Here is a 12,433-nt window from a genome sequence, read left to right as displayed (position 1 = left end):
CTAAGTGTGAGCCTTTTACACCTGTATAATCTATACACTTGGGCAAACTAGTTAGTCCAAAGATTTGTGTTGGGCAATTCAACCACCAAAATTATTTAGGAACTAGGTGTAAGCCTTAATTCCCTTTCACAACTGTATATGACAGTGTATGACAATATCACATGTCTAAAGGCTTCCACTAGAACCAGAGGCCCTCCGGGAGGCCTCCTATGTCCACCCGCTCCACAGGCCACAATGGGTCTGGGTGCACCACACATCCTGGGCCCCGAATGCCCCCATTCGTGGCAAGATTTGGGCACACCACGTGCACCAGCTGCCCCTGCCGTGGCTGATAAGGAGTTGATGAAGTCAAGAAGTTGTTACACAAGTGAGACGGATAGGTGTGACCATGCCCACAAGATTCGTTTTGTATTCTACATTCTACATTCGTTATTACATTTTTAAAGCGAGAGTTTCTTCGTGTGTCTCCCCTCTCCCACGCGCTAACGTCTTCAACCACCGCAACTGATGAGTGAGAATTTAACCTCCACCACTTTCCAAAGTTTAGATATAGGCATATCTCAAATTTATAGAATGGGTGATGAAAATTGATTTTATGTATTACCAGACTATATTTCTAATTTAAAACTTATAACGCGCTCTTCAGCTTATTCCTATATAGTAGAAATATAGCATATAAATATCTCTCTCATATGGCCAATAATAGTATGCATATATATTCTACATAGAACTATATTAGGACCTGTTTGAGTCATTGGAATTAAATTCTATTATAATATTAGTAATTTTAATATAGATCGATTAACCTATCATAGCTTTATATCGAATAAATTTGTATACTATTGTTGGTCATATGAGGAAGATATTTATATACTATTTTTCTACTATAGTGGAGCGAGCTAAATAACGTGTTATAAATTGGAGAGTACAAAGACTAGTAAAACATAAATCAGTTCTCACCCCCCTTTATGAATTTGGAATAAGTTTATAACTAATCTTTAGGAAGTGATGAAATGGTAAATTATAAACTAAATAATCTCCTTTATTAAGTAAATTCTAGTTTCTTCTAAATGAATGATCCAAACAGTTTGGCATTTGGATCCATTCATTTTAGAGGAAGTAAAATTTACTTAACAAAAAAAACTATTTAACTTAGAATTTGACATTCCACCACTTTCCAAATTTTAGATATAAGTCTATCTCAAATTCATGAGATGAAGGATGAGAAATGATTTTATGTATTAGTAGAATATGTTTCTACTCTGCGACTTATAGAACGCTCTTCACTTTACTCCTTTATAGTAAGATGTAGTAATAAATATCTTCAACATCTGGCTAATAATAGTATATAAAATCATATGAGCTTAATTGATATTGTCTAAATTACTATTATTAGAATAAAATTCAGTTCCAAAGATCTAAACGGGGCCTAGGCCTAATTAATCTGTCCCTAAATTATGATCCAAACGGGGCCTTAATGATTACTCTTGAGAACTCTTTTGGTAAAGGTTTGGAGTTCGGGAATGATGGCCAACAATTTTTATGGAATCAGATCTGTTTCACTCAAGTCAAACCTCAGTGTGCTTAAGCCGGGCTAAAATTGCGGGCGTCGTGCCAGCCCATCCAGCCATCTGTAGCCGCAACTGGCAACCCACAACACGCGAAGCCGTGAACCGAAGTTGCTTCGAGTTTTGGCGCGCGCCGACCCAAACAACGGCGCTCCGCGCGGCGGAGGCGATGGACCGACTCCAGCGCAGGAACCCTAGCAGCCGGACCCATGCCACTTCGCTGAAGCACCCACGGCCTCCGCGAGTGCCGACCTTCCAGCCCCAGCCGGCGTCGAGGTCCCTACAGGAGCCGGAGCCCTCCTCCCCAGGTCCTTGCCTAACTCCCACCGTTTCTCGTTTCTTGTTCAGGAATCTCCATAGTTTTCTTTTGTATGTAATTGGAAATGTGTTCTTGAATCGGAGCCGAAATCTCTGGCTTGTGGTTGAGCCGGGATTAGTGAGGTTGGGTTGGACTAGAGATAGTTCAGAAGTTTGATTGGAACTGAATTGGAACGCGAGACATGAGTTCTTGCGGTTTGTTCATGAGGGAACCGATTGTAAAGCTAGTGAGCATAGATGGTTTTTTTGCTTGGTTTAGTTGATTTTGGTGTTGTTTATAGCCGTATGCTTCTCATCCCTACATCCATGGGCAATTGGACATCCCTCCCTCCTAGCAATCGTTGTGTGTGTTTTTTTTTTGGTTTGATGCAACGATTACCTGATAGCAGATGGAAGGCAAAGGAAAAGGGTTCGATTTGCAAATGAAGCTGGTAGTCATTGTATCAGCGGGAAACAAGTCGTGAACATACACGAAGATGCGAAAAACAAACCTCATGGTGCGCCACCCCAACTGTCACCGTAACCCGTCTCTTTTCTACAACGATGCATGCAAATATCCCTCCCTTTTGGAATTTCGTATTAGATCAATGTCGTTTTGATTAGCAATCTGTTTCTTCATCTTCATGTCTTGACATTTCGGTACTTCCAGGACCAGGAGTGTTACTGTAATAACATAAATTCTACATTGTTCTTATATAGGATTATATGATGTACCTAGTCAACATTTCAGCTGTAAATTGTAATAATAAGAAGTATTTTTCTGCCTGTAGCTGTTAGATGCCTGAGCATTTCAACATTTTCATTTATATGCTAACTCGTCATTTTCTATGTAGTATGTGATGCTAAAACTGCAGAATATAAGTTCTTTAAGAAATTGTGTGAACAGCCAGGCCATAGCTCTCTTTCATACAAACATTCTCATCAAAGCCTTGAATCAAATGTGTACAGGCAAAAACAAGGTATGGAATTGGGTTTATATACTCTTTCGTTGCTGTTCTGCACTGTTATTCCTTCTTACTGTAAACATTATAATGACCTGCAGTGAGTGAGTAGAATGAACTCCCGTGTTATTGCTGTGTCTTGTAGGATCGCGCAATGTAACTGCCCCAAAAAAGTTACATGTCCATGATAATACTGTGTACTGTGATGAACCCCTTGCTACACCAGCTAAGAATGAGGAAATTCCTGGCGAGAAAATTAGCGTGCAATCCTCCCATTCTGGTCTGATATCATTTATCAGGCCCCTCTGATAGTGAATAATAAACAATGCATATCTAGACTCTTATAAATGTGGTCTTGTATGCAGAATATGACGATAAAGATACACCTCAAGTCGGTCCACATGATCGCTTGCTGGGTATTCATGTTCTCACACCTATATCTCATACATCATTTGATGTTACCGGGATTTCAGTAAATGTTGGTGAGCACATCTAGTCTCTCAGGTCTCAGCATACATTCATAATTTAGTTGCTGCTGCTGAAGTTTTACCATATCCACTATTTGCATTTCTGGAAAATTTTCAGCAATATCACCTGCATGAGAAGATTGGGAAAAGAAAATCATAAAGATCACCCTGATTCTGTATTTAGAACTTTGTAGGAGAGATTTTTTTTAAAAAAATATCTTGCTAAATGAGAATAAAATTGAACTATGGCCACAGTCATGGGCTGTTTCTAAAAGTATTTTTTTGCCTTGCTGCTTTTGACACATGCATGAATTAGTATTTCTGCAATGCTCATATGCTACTTGCAACTATGGGCTGATACCAGCAACATGCTGACAAGTTTCATCATTGGACATAATGATTCTTTTTGTGTTGATTCCAGAACATTTATTAATTTGCAATTAGTCTTTTGAAATTAGTACTTGCTTTTTACTACTTACATTTTTTGTGCATCTCTGAATATGTGTTTGCATTATTATTTCTCTACAAACTAACATTTGTTGCAATAAGTTGGGATGCTAAAATATGGCACTTGCGCTTATTTTTATAGACAGAGAGCCTATCAGTGGACATATCTTTTCAGGAAAGAGAAGCAAATTATTGAAGATAGCAGCCAAAACCATGTCCATGGGAAGTGCTGAGTTGTTTCAAAGAAGGTTGTGGTTCTATATTGCTGGAATCCAATCACTTATACTTTTTTTCTTATACGGTTGCATGATTATACAAATCTCTCAGGTCGGAATTTATAGTTGGCATCCTGCAGAGACTAGGCACCAACAACATCATGAGAAAGGTATGCTTTGTAATTCAACACTTGGTGCAATATACTTCTATTTATTGTCATGGTTACAGCATTTATAGTTATTATTAATGTAATGCTGCAGCAAGAAGGGTCCATGAGTCACAGAAAAATGGACTGCAGACATGCTCTTGCTATTCCCGAAGGCCATTTTGATAACTTGATAGACTACAAGCGAAGCAACTTTAATCCATTAGCTAAGCTGAGGAATGGTAAAATTCCATCCTCTTATGCAAGTGATGAAGCATGTGAGTTCATGGCTTTACCATCAGGATACAATCAGGGCCCTGGAAGTATTGTTGATCAGAAAAATGACTTATCTCATGGGGGTAGTGGAGCAAGTGAGTGCATGGCATTGCCATGGGCGTGTGTTAATGATACTCTGAGTTCTGATCGGAAGGGAGACATTGTTCACAACCAGGTTTCAAACTTGTTACTAGAAGATGTCGATCGATACGTCCATGGAAGACATGCTTCTGCTAATGAATTGAGTTTGAATGGTCAAACAGATTCATATGGTCAACACAGATGGGACCCTATGTTGTCAGTAACGTTCTTGAAGTCATTTCATGACAGACTGTACTTCCCCTGTCAGAATGAGGAGCGGCATGCAGTACCATATGGGATTTCAAATACCTCTGAGCAACCTGAACTATGCAGCTCCATAGAACTGTGTACTTGTAGTTCAATAGGACTGGAGATAGAAGACCCAAAAGAGGCGGGATTGTGTGGTAATTCTGATGCTGGGTTTCCATCGTGGCTTGCTCAATTAGTTGGGAAACCAACTATTTCAAGCATTTTTGACAGTGGGAATGAAATTCTGGATCACAATGACTTCAGATGCATCTCCAACTTCCACAGCAACATGTTCAGTTCAAACTCAAGTTGTTTGAATTCCATGTCGACTCCAGAGCAGTCGTACAAGGTTGGCGCAAAGGGCCTGCTTGATTCTTCATTTGGTCTCTCTTGTTTGGCTGGACTGGAGGAGTACTCCACGGACGCAGAACTGCCAGATGATTCTGATAGATTTCTTCAGGTGTTGGACCAGTTACCTGTGAAATTCATCTCTTCAGGGTTTTCAAACAACGATTCCAGAATCTGGGACCATCGGTCTTCAAATGCAGAACCTCCTTTTAACCAAGATTGGGGCACTACACAACCGTGGTCATCAGTGCATCAACTCCAACCTCATTCTGATTCAGGAACCGTGCTTGGTTTCATGCCAAATGGAAGTGCTTACAGTGATTTGGTGGAACGCCATCACAGCCTCATGCTAGTCCAAGGAAACCTGAGCACTGACGTTCTTGGTGCTACTGATTTATCGTTCTTTGGATCTTGCTCAAGTTTGGATAACATCACGGAGGCTCCTACGTTATCTTCTGATGGCATAACGTGGTAGCTGTGTTGGTCCACTCTGAAATTTTCATCCAGATCAGTTCGCTACACAACCAACCGTTCGCTGTATGAAATTTTGAATTCGAAGTTGCACCACGTATAGGTGAAGTTATTAGCTTTAATATAAGTTGGGAAGCAATGTCCAGAAAATTGTGTAATGTTAGCAACCATTACTAGACTTTAGCATGAAGAGATACCATCTGGTCCAAAATTTTGACCTGAATTTTGGTACCTAATTACTGAAGAACAGTAGCTCTAATCGACACCACTTGGGCGCGTTGGTAAGTTTGCTAAACTATCTTGCCTTGTCTCGCTGGGCAAGGTCAGCCTTGGCGGGGCCCGAGAGAGTTTTTGGCTCGCTCTTGTTGGCGAGAGGAATCCAAGAAAGTGTGAAAAACGAAGTAGCAAGACATACAAAAGCATCGAATATTTATTTATTTTGTACATTCTGACAAAGCAAACTACGGGCAAGGACTCCAACGTGTTAAGGAATTAAATTGGTTAGCATAAATAATAAATGTCTAATAAAATGGAAAAGGGATAGTGGATAATTTGTTACGAAAGTAATAATGGAATATATTAATTGAAGAATTAAGATTTTTAATCAGTCCTGAAATTGTTTGTTGGATCGTGCCTTAACTCTCTCCAGGCTGTAAATGTTTCTTTTTAAGGCTATCTTCAGCAGCCTAGAACTTGACAGGTTCCAAATACTCCTAACTAACAATTAATTCATTAGCTAGCTTAATTAAGCTAATGATTTAGCTAATGATCTGTTAGCAATCTAACTATTGACTTTAGAGGTTCTAAACATGGTCTTACCATTCAAACTCTACTTTACGAATAATATAACTTACAATACAAAACAGTGTATAGTGTTTTACACGGTCATATGCAGGATCTGCAGAGGGTCCAGGGGTTATGATTTTCTTCTATTGTTCTATATGGATACAATAAGTTAAAATAATAAAAAATAATGAGTTGAAATTAAAAAGAATAGGAGCATATTTGCCCGTGTGCTAAAAAAGGGGATAAAAGATGCATCATATAAAAAAGAAATAAACCGAAACAAAAGAGACTTTGTTTTTGACATTACTGCTCTTCCTTTGCTGTTAAGTACGTCGATACCGTAATTAGCTACGCGTGAAGTATATCGAGAACTCCAAGATGGAGTGTAAAAGGGAGTTGCTTCGATAGCTTTTTTTGACTGAAGGTTTTTTTACCCCGAACACGTGAGACTTTGCTCTAAGAAATTTTTATAAGGGGCAGCAGAGGTCGGCAGTACACTACCTCGCCACAGTAAAAAGCCACATATTCCCTGGTCTGCACAGTCGAACGCTTTGCTTTCGTTGGCAGCTTCTGCATGGCGACCAAAACCACTTTTATTTTTTACTAAACCCAAAGGCAGTGAGTGGTCTGGTCTGGTCTCCTCGATCCTCAATTCGCCCATGCAGCTAGCTCTGGTATGGCAGAGATATTCCAAAATCCACGGCAGGGTGACTGACAGTGAGCCGGTGATCATCTGCATAATCATCATGACAGGTGAAAAGCACAGCAAGTCGTCGTAAAATATATGAGAGAAATCTGTCAATCGTGGAGGTGGATGGAACCATGACGCCTTTTTTTTTTCTTTCTTGTCGAGAACGAGGAACGTGTCGTGTCATGGTGATGGAGGAATATGTAATGAAATAAAACAGCTGTGTCGTCCGCGCCCGAGAAGATGCGCTCGAGTTTTTCCGTGCTAGGCCTAGGAGGGATCTCGGGCGGACCGCCCGTGCTCCTTCAAGAAACCTAGAGACAAAATTCCATGCTCTTGAACTCCGTGATGCACTGCTGCTCATCTCTTCTTGTAATGATCCAGATTCCTGCAAGGCTGCGACTGCGGCGAGCACCAGCCACCAGCTCAAGAGGACGGCTATTTCCACACGTTAGGAGAGAAGAGAGAAAAAAAAAAGGACGAGTACGTTCATGTGGGTCCCTCCTCCTCTCAAGACGGACGGAACAAACGTACTCGTGCGTAGAGACCAGTAGACTGGTCCAACGACCGTCAAAGCGACAGTGAAGTATGAACAAGACACGCGAGCCCGGAGCCCATCCTCCTCCTCAGTCCCTCACTCATCACGGTCCTCACGGCTGCAGCTGCACACGTCTTGGCTGCATGCACGCATCTCTTGTCACGCAAGCCGCAACGACAGCGGCCAAAAGAAACCACACGATTTGACCGCTCGTCATTTAATCCCGAAAGGCGCCCAGTCGTGCCGGCCGGCCGGACTCTGCCCTCTGCTGTTGCCGCTCGGCGAGCAACACAGAGACGCGTACGGTGCAACAGCGCATCAGCATGTGACTGGCCTGACTGACCCGGTCGATCGGGCCGGCAAAGCGGCAGGCAGGCACGCACCGGGGGCCGACCGGCGGGCGGGCGGAGTGCAGCACGTCGCGTAGCGCGGGGCGTAAAACTGTGGCACTCGCGTGCCGCCTGCCGGTGCCGGACCTGGCGACGGGTCAGGGCGGGGCCGGTGGGTCGCAGGCGCTGCTGTGTGCGCTACTGCACTCGCTTGTGCCTGTCGAATTGCCGTGCCCGCCTGCCGCGCGCCACCGTCGTTACTGGTCTGCTGGGACGGCGGGACCGCCCGCGGGCCGCGCGTCGGGGCGCGCGGGCCGGAGGCGTCTGCGCTGCGCACGAAACAGTGGCGTCTCTCTCTCTCTCTCTCACAACTGCCAGCGGGTGGATGGACCCGGTCGGTGTAGCGAGCTGGCAGCTGGGCAGACGGAGATGGGAGTGCGGGGTACCACCTGGCCTACGGCTACGGGCGGATCGATCCCACTCCACCACCGTGCAGTTCGTACTGCTCAACCAGTGGACCCGCCTCGTTTCATCTTCCTTCCATCTTTTTTGGTACACTCTGATTTTACAGCCAACTAAAAATGTAAAAATGCGAACCCAGTGCCGTTGCGTCCCCGTCCCACCACTTTTTGCAGACTGGATGTTAGCTCCGCCGCGTCACCTTCGTCTCAATGAGGAAGGAGGGTATGCCTATGTTTCATGATTTGGTTCATGACTAGCAATGAATAATGGAGCCCTTTAGCTAAAAATAAGTGATAACATCGACGTTTCATGGTATCAAACGTACACTGTTATTTTGTTATAAGCATAAAGACAAGTACACTCATTGACTCATATCTCTTTTACTCGGAGCTACTAAAATTGACTCGATGGATGGTCTTCAACGTGTGAATCGCCTTACGGAGATTTTGGTCTCTCGATTGAGAAAAGTAAATTTATACTCTGCTGATCACTTGAGTGAGGGAAGGGTTGAGAGAAACTTGGTTCTTAGTGGACTCCTCAACAGAGACAACATAGGTTTCTTTGTGAAACCGAACTCCAATAACCAAATTACCGTGTTTTTATTGTATTCCTGCGATTGCAATTTATTTTACTCCTTTCCTCCCCAGGTTCTCCTACGATTGATCATCTTCTTATCATCTTGTCGTTCTAAGTCTAGTTCCCTCATGTTCAAGAGCAACTACACAAGAAGAACTTGTCATCCTACTCCAATCAGATCGTATCGTTTTCTAACCTCTAGCTTGGGAATTAAGTTTTGTTTTAGTCGATAAATTTCAGGTTTCGTCTATTCACCTCCCCTAGGCGACTTTCAGTTCTCACGTGTATATATAAATGGAAAGTTGTGACCTTCAGAGTTATAATCAATCAAATGACATTGAATTTTTGAATAACAACCTTGTTTCACACACTTGCTGAAATAACTGAAAATCTAGTTTACACCTTCTTCCCTCCAAAATCTTCAGAAGAGAGAAGGATTTTTTTAAAGTGACGGTGTTACCCCGTTGTTAATTTTTTTTCATAATTTCGATAGGTATCCAACATTTGGAACTCAACTCGGGTGACTCATCAACGACCATGGCCATGCCTCCCTAGAGGGAAAGGATTGCTAGCACAACAGATTATGCTAACAATGATGAAGAACAAGGCTACAGTGAATATAAGAAGATCAAAACTAACAACCGAAGGCAGGAGAAATGAAAATCTCCAGAGCTATCGGTTGAGCAAGATGAGGTCAATACAAAGGTTAAGAGGATTGAAGCTATCTAGAGGCATAAGGAGATCTAAAAGCAAGAAACTATTTTGGGCTAGTCAACTTTGGAGATAGCTAGATGAAGCTTCATAAGAGATTTATCACATGAGAAGAGAAGAAGACATACATAAAAGGAAGAGCACAACATACATCTCAACACCAACACTTTCATCCAATAAGAACAAGGCTATGCCAACTTCGTCTACGATGGTGCATCTCCACCCTAAAGGAATTTGCAAGTAGCTCCTTGGCCTACTGCTTACAAGCCACCTATGCTTTCTTCTTATGACAGACAATCTGACTCGAAGCAATTTCTCATCAACTACAAAGCAACCATCGCTTCCTCCGGCGAAAATATAGTCGTGTTAGCCAAGCCATTCATCATGGCTATAACAGGCATAGCTTAGAGTTGGAATTCATTCCTTCATTTGGGGTTGGTTAATACATGGGAACAACTAAAGAACCACTTGATCATAAGTTTCCAAGGCTTTTAAGTGAAACAAACTACAACACAAGCATTGTTCCAATGTGTCTAATAGGTAAATGAATATCTTCAAAGCTATCTATGGAGGTTTGTTTGAATTAGAGCACAAACACTAAGAGTGCCTTATGAAATAGTCATTGAGGCAGCAATTAACGGTCTCAAAGTTGACCCATGCTCACGATACATCGCTGGAAAGCCTTCATAGACCTTGGAGAAGTTGTTTTAGAAGATAAATATATTAGAGAAGTTGATTACTTTCAATAATGTCGGCAAGGGTGACAAAAAAATGCAATGTGAGCGTCGCTTAGAGGGGGGTGAATAGGCAAAATCTAAAATTCAAAATTTAAAATGCAAACTTCAACCCCAGGTTAGAATAAGAACGATCATAGTGAGGGAGAGATGTTCTTCTTGATTAGAGTTGTTTAGACGAATACGAAATTACTTGGGAGAAACTCAATTATATAAAATCAAGCACAAGCAAGAGAACTAAGAGAGAGTGGAGAGGAAGAAGTAAACCATAAAGAAGATCAAACACAAAGAACACAGACAATTTGTTTCTTGAGGTTTGGATTCGAAGAACCTACGTCCCTGCTAAGGAGTCCACTAAGGACAGGTCGCTTTCAACTTTTCCCCTCTCTCAAATGGTCACCAAGATCGATCGAGTGTTCCTCTCAATGTCAAAGGACACTAAGTCCTCGCAAGGATCACCACACACTTTGACATCTCTTGCTAGCTTTACAAGGTGAAAGAATAAGGTTGGGAATCCGAATAAAACATAATCAAGAGCACAAGAACTTGCAACAACTCAAGAACAAAGCTCTCACAAGGTGTTATCTCTTTTCTAGCTCTATTTGCTTGAATGTGGCGCTTGTAGGCTATTGAATGCTTAGGAGTAGTTGCACTAAGTGTAGAAATGTTTGGTGGAGGTCTGAAAGGGAAATGTGCCCTTGGGTCATTTCTATAATTGTTTTGGTGACTAGATGCCCAACACATGGTTTTAGTTAATATGAGCTAAGCGGTTGAGAAGTGCAAAATCAAGAATCAAGGTATGTCTCTGGACTTAGTAAATTGTTTTTGGATACTAACATATCTCTCTAAGTGCTAGGAACATTGCCAAGAAAAGTGGAATTGGATTGGAGAAGTTTGGCATAAGTCCAGCCAAACATGCACCAGCCTCGGGTGCACCGGATTGTCCGGTGTGCACCGGACAGTGTCTAGTGCCTAGGCTGGCCCTGACGCTAAATTCGTCGCTCTTGGGAATTCACCGAGGCGCTGCGACTAAAATTCACCGGACTGTCCGGTGAGCCAACGGCACCCGCGGCCAACGGTCGGCATCACGGTCAACGGGCGACACATGGCCGAGCCAACAGTCACTTGGTCGCACCGGACTGTCCGGTGCGCCAAGGGGACCGAAGGCGCAACGGTCGGCTTCGCTAGAAAAGGAAGAAGATCGGGCACCGGACAAGCACTACTCATGTCCGGTGGTGCACCGGACTGTCCGGTGCGCCACCCGACAGAAGGCAAGAATTGCCTTCCAAATGGAACTCCAACGGCTCCTAGCTGCCTTGGGGCTATAAAAGGGACCCTTAGGCGTATGGAGCACAACACCAAGCATTCTCTAATCATTCTAAGACGCCTAGACTTCGCCACCATGCACTCGGATCATTATGTTAGATATTTAAGCACCATTTGAGTTGTGAACTCCCTGCGCCGTGTTTTGTGCTCACATCTTTGCTTGTGTGCTTGTGTTTGCCGTGATTCTAGTCTTGTGTGTGTTTCTTTCCCTCTCTTACTCTTGTGCTTTTCGTGTGAACAACTTTATAAGGGTGAGAGGCTCCAACTTGTAGAGATTCCTCACAAACAGGAAAGCATTGCAAAGGAAGAAAAACCATGGCACTCATGTTTGATCGTTGGATCACTTGAGAGGGATTGAGTGCAATCCTTGACCGAAGGAGGTCACCACAACGTGGAGTAGGCATTGGCCGAACCACAGGATAAAATCACTGTGTCTCTTGTGCCATCTTTTAATTGTGATTGGTTTCTCTTCTTGAGTTCTCACTTAATCACTTGTGCTACTGTTCCTAAGTTTAATACTCACTCTAAAGGAACAATCAAGTGAAGAGTTCTCACTATAGCATCTTGGTTTTGATCTAACTAACATTTTTATAACCAAGTTTGGACTATTTAGTATTTGATTTCACAGGATCACCTATTCACCCCCCCTCTAGGTGCTCTCAATTGGCATCATAGGCGTTCTCTTCATTAAAGGGACTAACCGCCTGAAGAGATGGATCCTAAGAGAAAATGGATGGTGATCAACGACAAGGAGAA

At 42.7% G+C, this 12,433-nt stretch overlaps 1 protein-coding gene across 3 annotated transcripts; it reads left to right on the top strand.

Moving 5' to 3' along the window:
• The first annotated feature begins 1,577 nt into the window (after positions 1 to 1,577).
• LOC103627412 (uncharacterized) lies at positions 1,578 to 5,815 on the top strand. 3 transcript variants are annotated; one of them, XM_008647707.4, is made up of 8 exons: positions 1,585 to 1,876; positions 2,276 to 2,383; positions 2,720 to 2,845; positions 2,973 to 3,107; positions 3,193 to 3,309; positions 3,884 to 3,989; positions 4,069 to 4,126; positions 4,218 to 5,815. In XM_008647707.4, the coding sequence occupies exons 1-8, from the start codon at positions 1,738 to 1,740 to the stop codon at positions 5,529 to 5,531; spliced, it is 2,103 nt and encodes a 700-aa protein (XP_008645929.2). In that variant the 5' UTR covers positions 1,585 to 1,737; the 3' UTR covers positions 5,532 to 5,815. The 3 variants fall into 3 exon arrangements, with proteins under 3 accessions (XP_020394182.1, XP_008645929.2, XP_035815103.1); XM_020538593.3 differs by lacking the exon at positions 2,973 to 3,107 and having other exon boundaries at positions 1,578 to 1,876; XM_035959210.1 differs by lacking the exon at positions 2,276 to 2,383.
• The last annotated feature ends 6,618 nt before the right edge of the window (positions 5,816 to 12,433 follow it).

Source organism: Zea mays, chromosome 5 (genome assembly GCF_902167145.1).
Source record: "Zea mays cultivar B73 chromosome 5, Zm-B73-REFERENCE-NAM-5.0, whole genome shotgun sequence".
Lineage (NCBI taxonomy): Eukaryota > Viridiplantae > Streptophyta > Magnoliopsida > Poales > Poaceae > Zea > Zea mays.
This window is presented reverse-complemented; position numbering and strand designations above follow the sequence as displayed.